This window comes from Eschrichtius robustus, chromosome 10, assembly GCF_028021215.1.
Source record: "Eschrichtius robustus isolate mEscRob2 chromosome 10, mEscRob2.pri, whole genome shotgun sequence".
Taxonomy (NCBI): domain Eukaryota; kingdom Metazoa; phylum Chordata; class Mammalia; order Artiodactyla; family Eschrichtiidae; genus Eschrichtius; species Eschrichtius robustus.
The window spans coordinates 21126505-21150000 of NC_090833.1; the positions used below are offsets into that span (position 1 = coordinate 21126505).

General features: G+C 43.9%; 1 protein-coding gene across 1 annotated transcript in view; it reads right to left on the reverse strand.

Annotated features, from left to right (window-relative positions):
- The window catches only part of SNX30 (sorting nexin family member 30), a 111929-nt gene that overhangs the window by 12543 nt on the left and 75890 nt on the right, over window positions 1-23496 (reverse strand). Inside the window, exons 5-7 of the mRNA XM_068552911.1 lie at window positions 19574-19769; window positions 17978-18177; window positions 2236-2322 (exon numbers count right to left, since the gene is read on the reverse strand). Coding sequence (XP_068409012.1) covers window positions 2236-2322; window positions 17978-18177; window positions 19574-19769 — 483 coding nt within the window. The remainder of the gene's footprint in view (window positions 1-2235; window positions 2323-17977; window positions 18178-19573; window positions 19770-23496) is intronic.

Consider the following 23496-nt stretch of genomic DNA (forward strand, 5'->3'; position numbering starts at 1 on the left):
AACATAAAACAATAAACAAAGCACAGCAAAATCTTAAGCTACTCATTTCCTACAACAGGTCTCTCCCTGCTGATGGGTGGTCAGGGAGGAAAGACGCTCAGGAGGCGTGGAGAAGCAGGGGACACTTTGGGACACAAGGAAACAATGCCCCCAACGGTGCAGTGAGAAAAAACATTTTTAATAATTTAAATAAAAAAAAAAAGGGGGCAACAAACCCAGAAAACGAAGCTCTCATTCAGCAGTCCTACTAGAGGCAACAGGAGCTAGTTTGGAAAACAGAGGATCTACCAATGAAGCACCTGTTACTACATCAGACACTGGGCTGATCTTTCCATCTTCACAGCAATCACACGTACGAATCCCACAAAGGCTAATGAGCAAACCAGTCCAAGCTGGGGGACAGAGCTGGGATTCAAACCCAGGGCCATGTGATTCTAAATCCTGTGCTCTGGGGCTTCCCTGGTGGCGCAGTGGTTGAGAATCTGCCTGCTAATGGAGGGGACACGGGTTCGAGCCCTGGTCTGGGAAGATCCCACATGCCACGGAGCAGCTGGGCCCGTGAGCCACAACTACTGAGCATGCGCATCTGGAGCCTGTGCCCCGCAACGGGAGGGGCCGCGATAGTGAGAGGCCCGCGCACCGCGATGAAGAGCGGTCCCCGCACCGCGATGGACAGTGGTCCCCACTTGCCGCAACTAGAGAAAGCCCTCGCACGAACCGAAGACCCAACACAGCCAAAAATAAATAAATAAATAAAGTAGCTATAAAATTTTTTTAAAAAAATAAATAAATAAATCCTGTGCTCTGTCTACCAAACCATGGTTGACTTGGACAGGCTGCCAACTGAGCCCTCCTTTGCCCACCAAAGTAGCGGCTGCCCCAGACCCCAAACCGGAGACACAATTTCTGCTGCCCCCACTGTTGGATCCCACTCACTGGGACACGGTCGGGACAGCGCCTGTTTTGTTAAGTGTCACCACTGCTAAATAAGTAGCCAAGTTCGGTCTGGTGTGGCTCAGCATCCCACGAGAGAGAAGGAAGACAAACTCCGCCTCCCCACGGTGTGCTGAGGGTAGAGGCGTGTTTGGGACCTACTGGTTGGTCTCCTTGGCTGGAAAGAAACCCTTCCCCATCTCGTAAGGACTCCTGTGGCCAAGAGAATGAGTCGTATGGGTAAGTGATGCCCCAGGGAGGTGGGAACAGCAGCAGCAGGAAGATTTCAACATTCCCTGGGAGGAGAAGGGAAGTCACCCCGGCCGGCAAGAAGGGTACAGCACGAGGCGGGAGCTCTCCCAGGTGGAACGCGTGAGCCAGAAACAGCTGTTTCCTCTGCTCCGTCTGCCCCAGAGTGGGTGTGACCTGTAGGCAGCCAGCAATCCAGGGCACGGTCAACATTTAATTCGGCCTATTACTCATAACCTTTAGCTCCTGTCTTTGGAAAGGAGCTGTCCCCAATAGGGCTGAACATATACTAAATGCCAAAACCAGCCTCTGAGAAAGCTTGCATTCGGTGCTGAGCAGGTACGAATGCTGACAGAACTATTTCAGTGGCATCTTTTAAATACAGGATCTTCAGCTTCCAAACTAGGCTAGTGGCAGAACTTGCTGTCTCTCCTTCCCTCCCTAGCCAGGAAGAGTGACTTCTATACTTATATTTAGAAGCTAGATTGTTAAGAGTGAACTTCTGAAATACAGTATGCCACGTCATCCCTTTAAACGAGACGGAGACGTGGGCTCAGCAGGCCGTGTTGCACAGTATCAGAGGGACAGCTAGGAATCAGTCGGCGGGACGGGCTGCTGAAGACAGAGGGCAGCTGTGCGCACAGGGCTGTAAAAGCGCTCACTCTCAGCTTCTGTGCTTTCCTCCTCCTGGGCTGGTTACAGTTTGTGGACCAGTCCGCAAATCACACTTTTGAGAACACTGATCTAGACTGTTCTTCCCCGGTCTCCTCAGCCCCATTTCATAGACAGGAACTGCCTATGAATGGCAGAGCTGGAAACCTTAAAAAAAAAAAAAAAACAACCCAGGAAACAGCAGGAAAGTCAACCCCCAATGTACATTAGACATAAAAGGGAGCAAAAAGAGGAAAAGAACACCATCAGCCCCGCCCAGCTAGCACTGACCATCTTGGTCGTATGGATCTAGGGACACGAATTCACTCGTCATCCGTGGGGCATCACTGCCGGAAGCCCGGAGCAGCCCGCCCGCCCTGGGGGGTGGGGGGTTCCCCTGACCTTGGGCCGCTCTTCCTTCCTCAGAGCCACAGCTTCCAGTTTGGCTTCGTACTCGGCTTGCACTTGGTCCCTTTTCTTCAGCACGCTCTGTGGGAGGGAGAAAGGGCAGCGTGAACACAGCTGTTGCTTCTGTACCCCGTTCCTCCTTGAATCATGGCCCCAGCCAGCCACGTGCTCCTAGGACGGTCTGGCTGCAGCAGGACACGGGCTCTGGAGGCAGCAGGGGTGGAAGAGGGAGAGAGGGAGAACCGCGCTCAGAGACGGAGCTTTCTAGCACGGTAACTCAGCCTGACGCTGAAAGCGACAGAAGCCCAGGAAAGGGCGAGGTAGGGGGAGCGGAGCGGTGCCCACCAGCAGGCATGCGCACGAGAGGACTCTCGGCCTCCCTGTGCACAGGGAGAACTCAGCTGTGCCAAGACGTGGAGCCTGGCAGGTGACAAGGCGGGACGTTCTCTGAACCATTAATGAGAAAGTCTAAGTCACAAGAGTTCTTGTCTCTTTAATTCACTGAGTTGACCCCTGGTGGACCGATTTGCTCATTGATCATTATTAGCTACTTATCTGTCCTCCACTCTGGGCCGGGTATGCAAAGAGCAAAGAGATACAGCTCGTATCTGAGGGGTTCCAGCTAAGGGAGAGGTTCAGACACGGTAGGAGGCTGGTTGTGCTCAAAGAGCCACGGACGAGGCCAGAAGCCCTGCAACCATGTGGCGAGCCTGCCAGAGTGAGCGGTGACGGGGCTCGGGAGCCAGCCTGGGTGGGACTAGGCGGAGGCAAGCCAGGCACCCAGGATGCAAAATTTAAGGAGACGCTCAGTCTTGGGCCCTGTGCAAGTTCAAGGTTGGCACCTGAGTGTGTTTCCCTAAATCTGTGCCCTGGGCGCCTCCCTCGCCTCATCCGCTCCTGGCTCTGCCGCTACGACCTCACCAGGTAGAACAGAAAAGCTTTCGGTCGACCTTCTAGAAAAGTATCGGTTTCATCCCAGGGTTTCTTTTTTCTTCTTTTAGTAGAACCACAAGTGACAAACCCAGAGTAATAAGAACTTTCTTTGCCACTAACTCAGAAGACACAAACTGCTATGAGAGCTTCGAATCTCACGTTCTCTGGCAGAGCATGGAGTCCGGGCAGGAAGGAGCCATTCCTTGGCTAAAGAAGAGGACACCTTGTGTCCCTAGCACGTGCTAAAAGGTGATGAGTGACTGAACCACTGAGAACGCTCTGGGGACAACCTTCTAATGGAAGGAGTCAGCATGGGGAACCTCAAGTCTCCCCTAAGTATTTACTTGGAGAAGTGTTTCACCACAAGAAGGACATGAAGTAAAACTTGCAATAGCTTCCCTTTTCACTGTTTGTCACTCAGCATTCTGTTCGGTGCTCTGAAGTTACCTCCCCACACTCGTCAGCCTCTGAGCAGGAACACTGATGGTGCTGTTCACGGAACTCTGTGTTGTGATGGAAACATTCCATGATCTGCACTATCCAGTACAGTGGCTGCCAGTCCCACGTGCCGACTGAGCTCTTGAAGTGTGGCTGGTGTGACTGAGGAACTGGATTTAAATTTTTATTACTTTTACCTAATTTGATTAAACTGAAATAACAGGACTTCCCTGGTGGTCCAGTGGTTAAGAATCCGCCTTCCAATGCAGGGGATGTGGGTTCGATCCCTGGTGGGGGAACTAAGATCCCACAGGCCGCGGGGCAACTAAGCCCACATGCCACAACTACTGAGCCCGTGCGCCACAATGAGTGAGGCTGCATGCTGCAACTACCGAGCCCGTGCGCTCTGGAACCTGTGCGCCACAACTACTGAGCCCACATGCTCTGGAGCCTGCACGCCACAACTAGAGAGAAGCCCGCACGCCGCAACTAAGACCCGACGCAGCCAAAAATAAAATAAAATAAAAAAATAAATATTTAAACTGAAATAGCCACCTATGGCAAGGGGCTGCCATATTGGACAGAACAAATCAATACAGTAAGAAAAAAATAGAACAAAAAAACAGGGGTCCCTTCTGGATTTCACAGAGCCGAAAGCATTCTAAATCTCCTGGTCTGGTATCAGCACTAGCTGCTCTCCATGGAGACACAAAGATGGGTCCCTCAGGGCCAGGGGTGGGGGCACCTAGAATCTGTGCCACGGACTCCCTTCACAGGACGCCGCACATCTTACTGGGAAAGCGCACATCCAGGCTAGGAGCAGGGTTCCAGGAACAAGGATGAGTTGTTCCAGTGACACACCCCTGTCAGTGTGGCAAGAACCTCACAACCAAAGCTAGAAATGCTCTTAAAACAATACCTTGGAACACAGCACAGCTGTGTGTGTTTTGCTCTCTGCTGTATCCCCGGCACTTGGGTAAGTGAATGAAGGAACAGTAAGGCAAGGCAGAAACAGGGTGAGGATGGCTGTGCAGGGCGGGGCAGAGGCATGCAGAGTGGACGCAAGCATCTCCATGCCCTTCACCTTGTTGATTTCTGGTATCCACTAGAATCAGAGATCCCTACAGATCTCTGTGAGAAGCTCAGATGGTAAATGTCTGTAGGGACTAGCCTCCCACTCAAAACAGCACAGATTCTGCCAATAAACCTGGCCACACTAGCCTGTGGTTGAGGGGACCTGAGCCTACAATGGACTGAAAGGGCCAAGATACTGTGTCAGCATCCGCAGAGAGGTTCCTCTATCACTGAGTGACAAGCAAAAGACATTTACCATCTGAGCTTCTCACAGAGATCTATAGGGATCTCTGATTCTAGTGGATACCAGAAATCAACAAGGTGAAGGGCATGGAGATACTTGGTTCCACTCTGCATGCCTCTGCCCCTGCTCTACACAGTCATCCTCACCCTGTTTCTGCCTTGCCTTAACATTCCTTCATTCACTTACCCAAGTGCTGGGGATACAGCACAGAGCAAAACACACAAAACCCCTGCCTACCTGGAGCTTACATTCTAGAGGGGAGGCAGATAATACACAAGTAAAATATAACAATACAGCACGTGTAAGGTAGTGCTAGGTGTCCAGGAGGAAAAATAAAATAGGAAAGGAGAATGTAAAGCACTGAGGGTTTGGGAGATGGAGAACTGTACACTGGGTGGCCAGGGAGGACCTCAATGAGAGGTGACTTTTTTTTTTTTTAAATAAATTTATTTTCTTTTATTTATTTTTGGCTGAGTTGGGTCTTTGTTACTGCGCACGGGCTTTCCCCAGCTGCAGCGAGCGGGGGCTGCTCCTCGTTGTGGTGCGCGGGCTTCTCATTGCAGTGGCCTCTCCCGCTGCGGAGCACAGGCTCTACGCGCGAGGGCTTCATTAGTTGTGACACACGGGCTCTAGAGTGCAGGCTCAGTAGTTGTGGTGCACGGGCTTAGCCGCTCCATGGCATGTGGGATCTTCCCTGACCAGGGCACAAACCCGGTCCCCTGCATTGGCAGGTGGATTATCAACCACTGCGCCACCAGGGAAGCCCGAGAGGTGACTTTTAATTAGAGACATGGAATACATTTCTCTCAAACGCTATATATATTTTTCAATGTAGAGCATTTCATCACAATTTCAAAATGATCCTAGTAATCTGGAACTTCACTACCCTTCTTTTCAAATGCAGAGGAAAAAAAATGACTTGTTTCTTTAATAAATAAACTGCAAGGAAAAACAGAGGGGGAGGGATTCTTAAAATATTTAAAAAACATATCAAGCAATGTATGGATTTTATTTATATCCCAATTTGGGAAAAAACTATAAAAAACAGTGTCTGAGACAACTGGGGAAATTGAACACTAACTGGATATTTGAGGAAATATTAAGGGAAAAAATCTGTTTAGGTGTGATAATAATGTTGTCCTTTTTCTTTTTTAAAAGAATGCTTGTATTTCAGAGATACGTATTTTTGTATGAAGTGATGTGATGCCTGGGATTTGCTTTAAAATAACCCAGAGGGCGGGGGCTGGGAGCGGGCGGAGGAGAGCTAGAACAAGACGGACCGTGAGTGGGCGACTGCTGCAGCCGGCTGATGGGTACGTGGGGGACGGTTATACTTCCACTCTACTTTTGGATATGTTTGAATTTTTCCATAATAAAAAAGTTAAGCAATGGAAACATAACACCTGTCATCCAAAATGTTTACTTTACAAACTAATAACAGCCATTAAACAAAAGTGTTTGGAAGTTCAATCATAGATACATTCTGTGTTTTGGCTCTCAACATCTGCACTGGATTTTCTCCAAGAACGTGCCACAACGGTCAGTATCAACAGGAAAGCCCAACATCCAGGAAACAGTAAAGTCTCCACCCCCAGAGCTCATGCCCATGTCTCCCCTTGAGGAGGCTGTCGGCTCACAAACGTGGAGGAGGTGGAGGAGGAGAGAGCAGCCAAAAACAGCCCCAATGCAAATGGTCAGCAGCTACCAAAAAGCCTCCGCAGGTCCGGAAGGTTTTTAAGCTTCAAATCTTTTTGTAAGAGGGACATTAGGATGCAGGGTTGACAGTACAGAATGGCTTGTATTCTGGTGCGCCAAGGGCTGACAGCCCAAAAGACCCAGTAGGAATTTGTGTGGAATAATGAGTGTTCCATAATAAAGAAGCTCAAATGAGAATAAAAATCAAACACCCAAAACCAAACAAAACCCAGACTCACAGATACAGAGAAAAGATCGGTGGTTGCCAGAGGGAAGAAGGGTTAGGAGGGTTACAAAATGGGTGAAGGGTATCAAGAGGTACAAACTTCCAGGTAAAAAAATAAGTAAGTGGACTTCCCTGGTGGCGCAGCGGTTAAGAATCCGCCTGCCAATGCAGGGGACACGGGTTCAATACCTGGTCTGGGAAGATCCCACATGCCACGGAGCCACTAAGCCCGTGTGCCACAACTACTGAGCCTGTGCTCTAGAGACCGCGAGGCACAACTACTGAAGCCTGCACGCTCTAAGGCCCGTGTGCCACAACTACTGAGCCTGCATGCTGCAACTACTGAAGCCTGCACAACTAGAACCCGTGCTCCGCAACTAGAGAAGCCACTTCAATGAGAAGCCCGCGCACCGCAACAAAGAGTAGCCCCTGCTCACCACAACTAGAGAAAGCCCATGCGCAGCAACAAAGACCCAATGCAGCCAAAAATAAATAAAATTTAAAAAATAAAATAAATAAAATAAGTAAGTCATGGGGATGTACTATATAGCATGGAGAATACAGTCAATAACACTGTATTAACTTTGTAAGGTGACAGAGGGTAAATAAAGTTATTTTGGTGATTGTTTTGCAACATATACAAATGTGGAATCATTATGTTGTACACATGAAACTAATATTATATGTCAAATATACTTCAATTTTTAAAATTTATAACAATTTAAAAAGAAATCTGACACACGACAGAGCCCTATGGCCTGTCTTTGGGTGCCCCTCTAGGAGAGCATTTTCCTATGGGGAGGAAAATTAGTCTGAACTTGGTCCTGATGACATAATTTCTGATTAAATGACTGAACTTAGGTTGCCCCATTCAACATGCTCTTTTTACATATTCATTCTTTGATGACAGACAACCTGTGAGTTAAATTTTCTAGGGCAATGTTGGTAATACTAAAACCACACATCTTGCCTTAGTTTTAAAAAATACTTCTTACAGAAAATTTGGAAAATAAAGAAAAAGGTAGAGGAGGGGGGAAAAAGCACCCACCATCTCATCTTTCAGGCACAACCAGTAACACGTTTTGTCTTTACTTTTAGTCTTTTCTCTTGAATGACTCCTTTGATGCTCCCCATTTCTCTGTGCCTCTTCCTGGCACTTCTGTTTTTCAGATGTTGGGTATCTGAAATATTTTGGTCTGGCCCTCTCATTTTTATATTCTTTTTCTCTCCAATCCTCCATCTGTCTTTTTGTTTCACTTTAAAGTGATTTCCTTAACTTTTTCTGCTAGCTCTTCTATTGATTTTTTTTCATTTCTATCATGATCTTCACTTCCATGAGCTCTTTGTTTATTCTCTGGATTTTAAAAAATGCTTGTTTTATGGCTGTGACATCTCTTCTCTTTCTGAAGAGACTGATTTCTTTTTTCCTGGAAATTTTCTTCTCCCTCAATGATGCTTTATGTTTTTCCTTCTTTGTATTTACTTGATACTCATATTAGAACCTTCCCTTAAATATTTGGCGACCCTTATCTGCACACTCACCTAAGAGGGAAACACTAAAAAACTGGTTGAAAGCTCTGTGACTTCGAGGTCTGGCTGACAGTTCTCTACAGGGACTCTGCTGGGTCATTTCACTGAAGATTCCCCCATCCCTCTCAATATCAGTATATTCTAGTCTCTTCTCCCAACTTGTTTAGATTTTTCTAAAAGGCTCTTCTAATGCTTGCAGGGAAGGTATAAGGCTGAGAGCCAAGCAGAGGAAGACGACTAAGAATCTCAACTTTCAGCAACCTTTTGCTTTAGATTTTAGGATCTTAGCCCCCACCCTCAACTGTGCCTTGCGTCTCTCGGTCGAGAGACCCTCTATTTTTTTATCACCCTCCAGCTCTGCCCGAGTGGCGAAGCGATAGTGGCCCCTGTGTGAGGAGGGAGGACAGAATCGGAAGCTCTAACTGCTTCTGAAACAGACCCCAGACTAATCCTTCTCTTTCGCTCCATCTTTCCCTCAGTCCCGAGGTACTTGGTGCTGGCCATTCTTGACCATTTTGAAGGAGTCCCCGGTGTAAACCAGGTGGCTTCTTAGTCCTTCCCCACCGTCAGCCTAGGCGGCTTTGAGTCACCTGAGTCCCTATCACCTCTCAATTTGCTTTTAGTTCCTAACTGTACTGCTATTGTTTCCCTTCCTGCTGCTCTCTGTCTTTGCAGAAGCATACCTTAAAAAAAAAAAATCATTCTAGTGTCATTTTGGTTTCATGAAAAAAAGGAAGTTTCAACATGTATCCAGTCTGCCCTAACTCAGAATCTCAGAGTTTTAATTTTTATACTTTTCTAATTTTTAAAAACATTTGAGCTCATCATGTACATTTCTACATCCTGATTCTTCACATTTTCAAGAAATCAGGCCCTCAGTCTATAACCACTTTTGTTTAGGAAGGAGGACTTTTCTCCCCCAAATCAATCTTCCCGAAAATCTCCTTTTTGGTTTTTGAAAGGCACCAGAAGCGGGCAACCTAAAGCATTGACTAGTCACTCGACTCATTAGCTCCGCCTTGTGGCCTCTGAGGAGAAAAGGTGGGCAGGCTGAAGAAACCATCCGGCAATTAAATAGCCAGCATTTGAAAACAGCAATCCTGGAACGTTGCTCAAAGTATTTATCTCCAACTCAAACTGTCCTCAAACCCAAACTTCTGCATCCACATCTTACACCTCTAATCACCATCAGCAATGACTTCCATATTATTAAATCCGATGGCCACCGTTTATCACGCTCTTTCTAAAAACATTTCTCTTGGTTTCCCTAAGGTCATCCTCTACTCTTTTTCTCCTACCACACTGACCATTCCTTCTCAGGCTCCTTTCCTACTTGTTCCACCCCCTAATTAGGTGCTAGACCACTAAATATTGCCAATGCCTCAGGAAGCAGTCCTGGACTATTTACCTCGATCTCATCTCACCAGATAATCTCCCCGACTCTAGTAGATTTAAATGCCATCTACACAGAAATGACTCCCAAATTTCTATTCCCACTCTAAACTCATAACCAGCTGCCATGACATCACTACGTTAATGACTAACAGGCATTTTCTTAACTGAATATGGCCAAAACAACCTGATTCCCAACTCCCCAATCTGTTCCACCCCAAACTTCCCCATCTCACTAAACAGGACCACTATCAACACGGCTGCTGAAGCCAAATACCCAGGAGTCATCCTCAATTCCTCCATTTCTCACTTCACATTAATACAGCAGCAAGTCTAGTCGGCCCTTCATACAAAATATACCCCAAATCCACCCACTTCTCCAAGCTCCACCACCTCAGTTATCTGCCACCTGGCTCCTCGCAACAGTCTCCTAATGGTCTCCGGACCTCCTCTTCCCCCCAACCCCCCGCCCAACAACCCATTCTCCATACTGCAGCACTAGCTGTCTTCTTAAAGTAAAAACTGTATCCTGTCATTTTCCTGCAGGAAACTAACTGGCTTCTCTTTTATTCCTAAGAACAAAATCCAGATGCTTACCAACCATGACCTTTAAGATAATACTGTATGTCCTGGCCTTTACTTATCTCTTTGACCTCCCCACCTGCCACCTGCTCCCTTGCTCAACTGGCCCCACTCACACTGGCCTTTACCTTATCACCCACTCTTCTGACTCTCACCTCACTAGTCATCACCAAGACCTCTGAGATAAGCATGCTCTTTGACTTGCAGATAAAACTCTCTTAAAAATAACAAGATACATAACAATGAGCAGAGTTCCCTATGCTTTGAAAAAGAATAGATACAGGTATATGTATAACTGAATCACTTTGCTGTACACCTGAAACTATCACAACACTGTTAATCAACTATACTCCAATATAAAATCAAAAGTTAAAAAAAAAGATACATGACATACAATAGTTATATATCTGTAAATGTTCTAAATGTACCACACTGCCAACTACCTTCTATGAATGAGGCAGTGTGGGATATGAAGTATAGGGCCTGGCCCTAACCTTCTTAAATAAAAATTCTCCAACTCTTGGCCTGGTCATAGTGATGCCACTACTCAAAAGGCACTGCCAGAACTTTGCTAAAGACTCTTAACGTGTTCTCTCTTAGCCCATTACTATCATAATTACATTTTACACACACATTGTGTATAGGATGTGAGCCCATAGAAGGGCTCACCTGCAGATGTCTACAGTGTGTTTAACTTGAGTCCTAAGCCTGAGGGTAACTTTGGTACCCCTCTCTCTCAAGCACTGTTCACTCCGTAGCAACCTTGGAGTACACATCTTCAACCATCTTTCCTGTACAAGCTGTCCTCATTGTTCACTGAACATTATTCATCTGTTCCACATGGCCTGATAACGACCCTCCTTTTTCTGTGCTTTCTCTCTGCCTCCAAAGGGAACAGAATGTACCCGGCCACAATTATACTTAGAGAGAGATAATTTGAGCCTCAGCTTTGAACAGCAGGAACTGATCCAGTTTCTCTCGCCAACAGTAAAGACACAAATATAAGGTGGCTGCTCATTAGAATTGGGGCCATGGAACAGAGAAAAGATTTATCCATGGGGCTCTGCTTCTTCATCTATAAAATGAGCAAGTTAGACAGGATGAACCTTGTCTACAATCGTAGTAGTACCCAGAAGCTATGCTCTCCAACTAGTCTAAGTGCAGGCTGGGGCAGTTTCTAATGTGGACATTAATGCATTTGATCCTTACCACTTTTGTTCTAAAATTTTACAATGATATGCTTTGTGTTGGTTCTCTGTCCATTCCTTTTGCTGGGTAATTAACCTGTCACGGCCTTCAGCTTAGGGAGATTTTCTTGTATTATTTCTTTCATAATTTCCTTCCCTCAGTTTTCTCTGTTCTCTCAATCAGCACTCCTATCAGTTGGATGCTGAACTTCTGAGATTAACCCCCCACGTCTCTTATCATTCTTTCACATTTTCAGTATTTTTGCATTTTTGTTCTACTTTCCAACTACTTTTATTTATTTTTTATTTTTTATACAGCAGGTTCTTATTAGTTATTTATTTTATACATAGTAGTGTATATATGTCAATCCCGATCTCCCAGTTCATCACACCACCACCACCACCCGCCCCCGCTTTCCCCCCATGGTGTCCATACAATTTTTTTTTATATAAATTTATTTATTTTATTTATTTTTGGCTGCTTTGGGTCTTCGTTGCTACGCATGTGCTTTCTCTAGTTGCAGCGAGCAGGGGCTATTCTTCGTTGCAGTGCGCAGGCTTCTCATTGAGGTGGCTTCTCTTGTTGTGGAGCACAGGCTCTAGGCACGTGGGCTTCAGCAGTTGTGGCACACGGGCTCAGTAGTTGTGGCTCGTGGGCTCTAGAGTGCAGGTTCAGTAGTTGTGGTGCACGGGCTTAGCTGCTCCACAGCATGTGGAATCTTCCCAGACCAGGGCTCAAACCTGTGTCCCCTGCATTGGCAGGCGGATTCTTAACCAGTGCACCACCAGGGAAGCCTGGTGTCCATATGTTTGTTCTCTACATCTGTGTCTCTATCTCTGCCTTGCAAACCAGTTCATCTGTACTATTTTTCTAGATTCCACATATATGCATTAATATAAAATATTTGTTTGTCGCTTTCTGACTTACTTCACTCTGTATGACAGTCTCTAGGTCCATCCACATATCTACAAATGACCCAATGTCTGAGTAATATTCCATTGTATATATGTACCACATCTTCTTTCTCCATTCGTCTATCGATGGGCATTAAGGTTGCTTCCATGACCTAGCTATTGTAAATAGTGCTGCAGTGAGCACTGGGATGCATGTGTCTTTTTGAATTATGGTTTTTCTCTGGGTATATGCCCAGTAGTGTGATTGCTGCGTCATATGGTAATTCTATTTTTAGTTTTTTAAGGAACCTCCATACTGTTCTCCATAGTGGCTGTATCAATTTACATTCCCACCAACAGTGCAAGAGGGTTCCCTTTTCTCCACACCCTCTCCAGCATTTACTGTTTGTATGTTTTCTGATGATGCCCATTCTAACCAGTGTGAGGTGATACCTCATTGTGGTTTTGACTTGCATTTCTCTAATAATTAGTGGTGTTGAGCAGCTTTTCATGTGCCTCTTGGCCATCTGTCTGTCTTCTTTGGAAAAATGTCTATTTAGGTCTTCTGTCCATTTTTGGATTGCGTTGCTTTTTTGATACTGAGCAGCATGAGCTGTTTATATATTTTGGAGATTAATCCTTTGTCCACTGATTCATTTGCAAATATTTTCTCCCATTATGAGGGTTGTCTTTTCATCTTGTTTATAGTTTCCTTTGCTGTGCAAAAGCTTTTAAGTTTCATTAGGTCCCATTTGTTTATTTTTGTTTTATTTCCATTACTCTAGGAGGTGGGTCAAAAAAGATCTTGCTGTGATTTATGTCAAAGAGTGTTCTTCCTATGTTTTCCTCTAAGAGTTTTGTAGTGTCCGGTCTTATATTTAGGTAAGACTTTAATCCATTTTGAGTTTACTTTTGTGTATGGTGTTAGGGAGTGTTCTAATTTCATTCTTTTACATATGGCTGTCCAGTTTTCCCAGCACCACTTACTGAAGAGGCTATCTTTTCTCTATTTTATATCCTTGCCTTCTTTGTCATAGATTAGGTGACCACAGCTGCGTGGGTTTATCTCTGGGCTTTCTATCCTGTTCCATTGATCTATATTTCTGTTTTTGTGCTAGTACCATACTGTCTTGATTACTATAGCTTTGTAGTATAGTCTGAAGTCAGGGAGTCTGATTCCTCCAGCTCCATTTTTTCCCCTCAGGATTGGCTATTTGGGGTCTTTTGTGTCTCCATACAAATTTTAAGATTTTTTGTTCTAGTTCTGTAAAAACATGCCATTGGTAATTTGATAGGGATGGCACTGAATCTGTAGACTGCTTTGGGTAGTATAGTCATTTTCACGATATTGATTCTTCCAGTCCAAGAACATGGTGTATCTCTCCATCTATTTGTGTCATCTTTGATTTCTTTCATCAGTGTCTTATAGTTTTCTGAGTATAGGTCTTTTACCTCCTTAGGTAGGTTTATTCCTAGGTATTTGATTCTCTTTGGTGCAGTGGTGAATGGGATCGTTTCCTTAATTTCTCTTTCTCATCTTCCGTTGTTAGTGTATAGGAATGCAAGAGATTTCTGTGCATTAATTTTGTGTCCTGCAACTTTCCCAAATTCATTGATTAGCTCTAGTAGTTTTCTGGTGGCATCTTTAGGATTATCTATGTATAAAATCATGTCATCTGCAAACAGTGACAGTTTTACTTCTTCTTTTCTAATTTGGATTCCTTTTATTTCTTTTTCTTCTCTGACTGCTGTGGCTAGGACTTCCAAAACGATGTTGAATAAAAGTGGAGAGGGTGGACATCCTTGTCTCGTTCCTGATCTTAGAGGAAATGCTTTCAGTTTTCACCCCTGAGAATGATGTTTACTGTGGGTTTGTCCTATATGGCCTTTATTATGTTGAGGTAGGTTCCCTTTATGCCCAGCCTCTGGATAGGTTTTATCATATATGGGTATTGAATTTTGTCAAAAGCTTTTTCTGCATCTATTGAGATGATCATATGGTTTTTATTCTTCAATTTGTTAAGATGGTGTATCACATTGATTGATTTGCGTATATTGAAGAATCCTTGCATCCCTGGGATAAATCCCACTTGATCATGGTGTATGATCCTTTTAATGTGTTGTTGGATTGTGTTTGCTAGTATTTTGTCGAGGATTTTTGCATCTATATTCATCAGTGATATTGGTCTGTAATTTTCTTTTTTTGCAGTATTTTTGTCTGGTTTTGGTATCAGGGTGATGGTGGCCTCGTAGAATGAGTTTGGGAGTGTTCCTTCCTCTGCAATTTTTTGGAAGAGTTTGAGAAGGATGGGTGTTAGCTCTTCTCTAAATGTTTGATAGAATTCACCTGTGAAGCCATCTGGTCCTGGACTTTTGTTTGTTGGAAGATTTTTAACCACAGTTTCAATTTCATTGCTTGTGATTGGTCTGTTCATATTTTCTATTTCTTCCTGGTTCAGTCTTGGAAGGCTATACCTTTCTAAGAATTTGTCCATTTCTTCCAGGCTGTCCATTTTATTGGCATAGAGTTGTTTGTAGTAGTCTCTTATGATGCTTTGTATTTCTGCAGTGTCTGTTGTAACTTCTCCTTTTTCATTTCTGATTTTATTGATTTGAGTCCTCTCCCTCTTTTTCTTGAAGAGTCTGGCTAAAAGGTTTATCAATTTTGTTTATCTTCTCAAAGAACCAGCTTTTAATTTTATTGATCTTTGCTACTGTTTTCTTTGTTTCTATTTCATTTACTTCTGCTCTGATCTTTATGATTTCTTTCCTTCTACTAACTTTGGGATTTGTTTGTTCTTCTTTGTCTAGTTCCTTTAGGTGTAAGGTTAGATGGTTTGAGATTTTTCTTGCTTTTTGAGGTAGGACTGTATTGCTATAAACTTCCCTCTTAGAACTGCTTTTGCTGCATCCCATAGGTTTTGGATTGTCGTGTTTTCATTGTCATTTGTCTCTAGGTATTTTTTGATTTCCTCTTTGATTTCTTCTGTGATCTCTTGGTTATTCAGTAACATATTGTTTATCCTCCATGTGTTTGTGTTTTTTACATTTTTTTCCCTATAATTTATTTCTGATCTCACAGCGTTGTGGTCAGAAACGATGCTTGATATGATTTCAGTTTTCTTAAATTTACTGAGTTTTGATTTGTGACCCAAGATGTGATCTATCCTGGTGAATGTTCTATGTGCACTTGAGAAGAAAGTGTAATCTGCTGTTTTCGGATGGAATGTCCTATAAATATCAATTAAATCTATCTGGTTTGTTGTGTCATTTAAACCTTGTGCTTCCTTATTAATTTTCTGTCTGGATGATCTGTCCATTGGTGTAAGTGAGGTGTTAAAGTCCCCCACTATTATTGTGTTGCTGTCAATTTCCTCTTTTATAGCTGTTAGCAGTTGCCGTATGTATTGAGGTGCTCCCATGTTGGGTGCATATATATTTACACTTGTTATATCTTCTTCTTGGATTGATCCCTTGATCATTATGTAGTGTCCTTCCTTGTCTCTTGTAACATTCTTTATTTTAAAGTCTATTTTATCTGATATGAGTATTGCTACTCCAGCTTTCTTTTGACTTCCATTTGCATGGAATATCTTTTTCCATCCCCTCACTTTCAGTCTGTATGTTTCCCTAGGTCTGAAGTGGGTCTCTTGTAGACAACATATATGTGGGTCTTGTTTTTGTATCCATTCAGCAAGCCTGTGTCTTTTGGTTGGAGCATTTAATCCATTCACGTTTAAGGTAATTATCGATATGTATGTTCCTATGACCATTTTCTAAATTGTTTTGGGTTTGTTTTTGTAGGTCCTTTTCTTCTCTTGTGTTTCCCACTTAGAGAAGTTCCTTTAACATCTGTTGTAGAGCTGGTTTGCTGGTGCTGAATTCTCTTAGCTTTTGCTTGCCTATAAAGCCTTTGATTTCTCTGACAAATCTGAATGAGATCCTTGCCAGGTAGAGTATTCTTGGTGGTAGGTTCTTCCCTTTCATCACTCTAAATACACTGTGCCACTCCCTTCTGGTTTGTAGAGTTTCTGCTGAGAAATCAGCTGTTAACCTTATGGGAGTTCTCTTGTATGTTATTTGTTGTATTTCCCTTGTTGCTTTTAATAATTTTTGTCTTTAATTTTTGTCCATTTGATTACTATGTGTCTTGGCATGTTTCTCTCTGGGTTTATCCTGCCTGGGACTCTCTGCGTTTCCTGGACTTGGGTGGCTATTTCCCTACCCATGTTAGGGAAGTTTTCAACTATAATCTTTTCAAATATTTTCTCGGGTCCTTTCTCTCTCTCTTCTCTCTTCTGGGACCCCTATAATGCGAATGTGGTGTGTTTAATGTTGTCCCAGAGGTCTCCTAGGCTGTCTTCATTTCTTTTTCTTTTTTTTTTTTTTAAAGAATTATTTATTTATTTATTTTTGGCTGTGTTGGGTCTTCGTTTCTGTGGGAGGGCTTTCTCTAGTTGTGGCGAGCGGGAGCCACTCTTCATCGTGGTGCGCGGGCCTCTCACTGTCGCGGCCTCTCTTGTTGCGGAGCACAGGCTCCAGACGCGCAGGCTCAGTAGTTGTGGCTCACGGGCCTAGTTGCTCCGCGGCATGTGGGATCTTCCCAGGCCAGGGTTCGAACCCGTGTCCCCTGCACTGGCAGGCAGATTCTCAACCACTGCGCCACCAAGGAAGCCCTGTCTTCATTTCTTTTCATTCTTTTTTCTTTATTCTGTTCCACAGCAGTGAACTCCACCATTCTGTCTTCCAGGTCACTTATCCGTTCTTCTGCCTCAGTTACTCTGCTATTGATCCCTTCTAGTGTATGTTTCATTTCAGTTATTCTATTGTTCATCTCTGTTTGTTTGTTCTTTAATTCTTCTAGGTCTTTGTTAAACATTTCTTGCATCTTCTCCATCTTTGCCTCCATTCTGTTTCTGAGGTCCTGGATCATCTTCACTCTCATTATTCTAAATTCTTTTTCTGGAAGGTTGCCTATCTCCACTTCATTTGTTGTTTTGGGGTTTTATCTTGTTCCTTCATCTGGTACATAGTCCTCTGCCTTTTCATTTTATCTGTCTTTCTGTGAATGTGGTTTTCATTCCACAGGCTACAGGACTGTAGTTCTTCTTGCTTCTGCTGTCTGCCCTCTCTCCAACTACTTTTAAAATTTGTTTTACTTTCCAAGATTTCCTCAACCTCATCTTCCAACTTTACTTTTCAATTTTATTTCAGCAATCATATTTTAACCTCCAAGAGCTCTAATTATCCAATTGTTCTTTTTCCACAACATACTGTTCTTAATCAGCAGATGCTATATCTCAAACTCTCAGAGAACACTAATAAGAATCTCTTCCAAACTTTTTTCTTTCATTTAATTCACATACTTGGTTCACCATGTGTTCTTTTTACATGTCCATGAGGTCAGTCCACATGTCTGATCCTGCCCACCCAGGAAGAAGGAAATCTGTACCACATGCAAATAGGCAAGAATCAATTACTTTTTGATTAATGACTACAACAAAGGAAGTACCTAAGTACACAAGAAGTGAGTCAGCTTACCTTCATGGAGTCAGAGTATAAAATATATTCCCTGAGCACAGGTAGAAAGTCTTCTGTCATGTCCTCTGTCAGCTCTTCCAAGGCTGTAGAGCAGTTGCCGATGCAGGCTGACACACCCTCCAGGGGCTCAGCCAGCTCCCCCTCTAACGCACTCCATGTGGAGTACACAGGCCCATATTCTCTCAGCTCTACAAGGTACTCTAAAGGAAAAAGAGAAACCAATTAAGATCTGGCTGGGTAGCAATCACTGGTATTACTGCCTCAATAACCAATGCAGCCAAGAGCTCTCTGAGTATGCTTTCCCTTAAACACAACACTGTTTATAACCAATTTTTTTAATCTCCAAAAGCTGATACTACAGCTAACACTATAACATCAATCAACTCTACTCCATAATAGGAATGTCATGCCTCTGGATAATGGGGACCACAATGCCTTTGGGGGAAAGTGGTGGGAGCTACATCTACCAAATACCTTCCTAGAAACCTACTCATCTACCCCTACAGTGAAGCCATATTTTAACAGGCAATGGAGGCAGAGTTTCATATAGGTTTGGGGGGGGTGTTTTTAAAAATTAAAAAAAAATCAGTCACAATGGAAAAATAATGGAATTTTAGGAAACACTTGATACAAGAAATGTGGTCTTACATAAGCAGACTCACTCTCTCACTCAGGGGTCACTCCAACACCTTGGTCCCATCAGAATTTACCCCACATGATCTTTAGGTGTAGATGGTACCTAAAGCCATTTCCAAAACCTGCAGGCCCTACAGGATACCAGCAGCAGGTAAAGGAGAATTAAAGCACAGGGAACAAGGAAAAATGTTGTTTGATTTCCCCCACAAAAAAACCTGGCCTATCATTTGTCACCAGGATTCTTGCCATTACAACAAAATGTTGTTGCCATTTTTTTAGTAACCAATGGATGGCAACTACCGGAGAATCCTTCTCTATGTGTTTCACATCACATGCCAGCATGATCATTAACACTGTTCAGGTCTATTTGGCCTACACACGTGTAAGAAAACAAAGGGCCCCAACATTCTGGGACAGAAAAAAGCAAGTGGCCATGAGAGGGGTGGGGAGGAAGTGGTGGCAACAACCAGGAAGGTTAAAGAAAGGCCTCATAACTCCCTGGGTCAGGAAGAGTGGGTTTGAAATGAAGCAAGGGTAGGTAGGTGAGTCAATTTCAAGCCTGAAGGCTCATTAGGATCGTAACTTTGGCAAACACTGCTCTCATTTTGAACCATCTTTCTGCCAGAAAAGATACTTAAGTTTACTTTTTAAATGATCATTGCTATGGATGAAGGGAAGTTGAGCGAGAGAAAAGTGGAAAAGCCTAGAGGCTGAGTGGTTGTTTGCTATGGGGAAAGCAAACACAAGGATGAAATGCAGGGCAAGGGACGGGGTGCAAAATTTTACTCTGGTCACAACTACCTCCCCTGCTCCTTGTATTTATTTATTAGTTTTATAAGCAAAATGTGGCCTGGTTCTGTTGCTCCAGCACTTCTGCATTTTGATTCTGCTTGGCACAATGAATGCCATTTCTGCAAACGTGGTCCCTGGGCCTGATCAAGAACTCGACAGAGAGCTCACCTATTTCTTCCTTGATGATCCGCTGGGCTATTCGATCAATGGTTCCCAGCTTGAGCGCAAATGTGTCTAAGTACTCGCCTATGGCTGCAAACTCGAGAGGCCGACTCCTCAGCTTGTAGCCGCCAGTGACATGCTTGACCGACTCACCCACTCGAGTCAGCAACGCCATCCCTTGCTTCTTATGGGCATTCAGGTCCTAAGGATGACATGTGAACAAACAAACTCAAAGGGCTCAACTGCTCACGTGGCCAGGACTCGTAAGCCAACTCCTTTAGGCAGTTTCCTTTTGGAAATGGAAGACTCAGAAAATAAGGAGGTGAGTTAGGTTAAGGCGCTCACCACACACACACACACGTCTCCTCTCCTTGCCATCACAGCCATCACACAGCCATCACAGCCACCACACTCACACTCCTGCACCTTTACGCCCAGGTCTCTTTATACAGAGCTGGACTCCTACCTTTCCAATCAGGTTCACTCACCCAGCACACCTTCCTTTAAACACAACTGTTTAAATACAAGTTTTTAAAAAAGTGTCCCTTTCTCCTACACAAAATATCCTAAATTGTCTTTAGGAGCAAAATTCAAGAGCTGAGATTCATTCCATTCATTTATTTATATCCTAACCAAAGCCATATAAGGGAAGTAGAGGGTGGGAAGCAGGAGACAGTGACAGGAAAGGCAGTGCTACAAAACCCAGGCCAAGGATAGATGCTGCAAATGACAAAACATTTTACCCTGGATTTCTTGGTCGAGGCATAAATGGGAAATACGTTCAGCTGCATAATCCACTGAACTGAAACCTGAAAAGCATATTAGTCTGCCAGGTAAAATAAATGTCTTCCTATCATTAAACTCTAAGGGGAATCTGCAGTATCTTCCCGTTGTTCTATGTCACTTACTTTAATGGTGCCTTCAAAAGTGGTTTTACAGAAGATGCAGGTGTCTGTTCCTTATGTCTACCCTCGATACTAACAGAATGATAATTCCCAGTCCTAGAGGGGCAGGTCTACAGGGAGAGAAGTGAACACGGCACAAGGCCACTGCTTTCTGGTGACCTCGCCTCATGTAGGGATAGAGCAGAGGCTAACACAGCTGTCTGACAGCCCCTTCCCACATGACACACCATCCCAGGCTCAGGTCTCCAAAAGTGCCTCAAATGTAGATCCCTCCTGATTTCATGTCCTTCTCCTCCATGCAGCCAAGGCCTTCACTTCTGCTCTTGATTCTGCCCTCTCCTGTCCACACTTCCCCCACCAGCCAAGGCCCTTGCCCTCTCAAGCATCCCTTCTCTCCTGTCTATAATTTCAACTTCTAATCCTTCAGCATGTGAAATACATGCGAAGCTCACCGATCTTAAAAATGGCAGCAACCTCCTCTAAGCTCCCTCCTCCATCTCTGTCCTTCCTTTCTGTGCCACCTGCCTGAGACAAAGTTCTAAAGATCCCATCTCGGGGAATTCCCTGGCGGTCCAGTGGTTAGGACGCTGCAATTCCACTGCAGGGGGTGAGGGTTTGATCCCTGGTTGGGGAGCTAAGATCCTGCATGCCACAGACAAAGAAAAAAAATTTTAATCAAATAATGATCTTATCTCCCCTTCTAACTTCATACACTCTAGATAAAAGCATCCCCGTAGGCACCAGGCTTTCACAAGACCGTAACTGAAGCCCTGAAGTTCTAGGAATTGCTCCATAGACAATGTTTTTTTGGACCAGGGTTCGATCCAAATGGACTCACTGGACTGCATAAACTCTACTTCAAGTAGCACTTTACAAAGAACCCCCAGTTAACCAAGTTCATTAACGTGTTGAGTACAGTTATTTAGTTGTACCTATCTGACTGCTGCACCCATTCTGCCAACGATGAAAACATTGATTTGAACACAGCTGATACTAAGCACCCTCCACCTCCCCCAGCATCCGTGGTTTCTTCTTAAGGACCCTTCTAATTTGTGGTAAGATCATGTCATCACAAGGAAGAGGAAAGCTTCTGCATTCACTATGGCAGAGCATGTCAGTGGCTTATCTAAGGACAGGACCAAGTTATTCAAAGCGTCTTAAAAGAAAAGATGGGGTTATGGGGTGGGTGAGATGGGGAGTTATTGTTTAGTGGGTCCAAAGTTTCAGTTTTGCAGGATGAAAAAGTTCTGGAGATTAGATGTACGACAGGGTGAATATACTTAACATTTCCCAACTGTACACTGTACAGTGGTTAAGATGGTAAATTGTATGTCATGTGTATTTTCCCACAATTAACAAGAAAAAAAAGAAAAGATGAGGTTATTTAGTGCATTTGCTTCAGCAAATAAAACTGAACTAAGGCAGGAAGCTGTTCTTTTTAAACAAGCCAACTCCCCTGTACTCACTCACCTCAAGTTAGATTTTGATTAAGACTTTGAAGGGCTTTTAAAAAAAAAATCAGTTAACTCTGATGATAGAAATCAGGATACTGTTTAACCTGGGGAGGAGGGGGGTGGTAGTGATTGGGAGCAGAGATGAGAGAGGCTTCCAGGGTGCTGGGGATTTTCTGTCTTGATTGGGTACTGATTATAAAGGTATGTTCATTTTGTGATCATTTATTGAGCTGTGATCTGTATACTTTTCTGTATGTATGTTATACTTCAGTAACAAAATTGAGCAAATTAAAAATAAAATCAGTTCATATTGCCTGGTCTACAGATGAACACCACATATACCAAAAAAAAAAAAAAAAAAACCCACCTTTCCTACTTATTCTTTACACAAATTCCTAATGACCGGGGGTCCAAGCTTTCTCCTCCTTTGTCTCTTTATTCAATAAAAATGACGAAACTTGAGGGCCTGTCTGGACAACGGACCACTAATCTGGGTGAAACAGTGAGCTGCACTTTTGGAGAACAGAGTGGATTTTACTTTGTGTAGTCACTGGAAGAACTACGTCCAAGGAGCAGTTCACCAAGAAATACTTATTTTTAAAAAGAACACAAGTTTGACCTGTGTGGGAAAGGCTTCCAGGAAAAAAAGAAGAGGAACAGGAATGTCATCAAGGAGGCTAAGTGCCAACTGAGGTCTAGGAAAAAGTAAAAAAAAAAAAAAAAAAAAAAACCACAACACTGGAGGACTTTGCCAGGTGGCTCTTATGTCCGGAGAATGGCATCCCCTCCAACGTCTTTATGGCAACTGATGTTGTCTGTAAATATTTCTCCATTTTGCCATTTTGAAAAAGAAAACTGGAAAGTACCTGGGCCTTGATACCCTTGCCAACATGGAATGAATTACCTATGGCCTGAATGTGAGAATAGGATACATGAAAATAAACAGATGGGGCTGGAGGGAAGCTGGCACAAGAGTCTGAACACGAGCTCCCGTATCTGCAGACAATCAGAGTCGAGCACCTCAGGTTGCCGGCCAGTTCTGCCAACACGGAAGTTCAGAGAAAAGTCAGGGGCGCCAACTTGAGTTTGAATACATAGAATCTGGCAGCTGTGTAGGCCCCAACTATTTCCCTGGCAAGTGCTTGGAAAATGCCCACCGGCTAGGAACTTGGCTGCGGGCAAGTAATGCTGAACTACTCTTGGTCAGGCAGTCCGTGGAAACTGTGGCCTCAGGAGCCACACTGACCCTATTTCACATCCTAGGGATACCAGCTGAACTAGTACACACGCCCTGAACTTTAGTTTCCTTGTCTGTGAAATGAGGCTATGAGCAAATACTCACAGGGTTCCTGTGGAAAATGTGCTTACCAAACACTCGATAAACATTCTTTCCCTTTCGTGCCCACCGTTGGTCAGAATGGCCTCACCCAGTAATATCACCGGTAAGTGTGTAGGGAAACACGTATCTCTGCTTTTTGGTAAGTGAAACTATTCTAACTTCCTTGACTGTTGCAGGGGGATATTTCTCCTAAATTCTAACACAGAAACCATGCCAGGGCAGATGAGCACC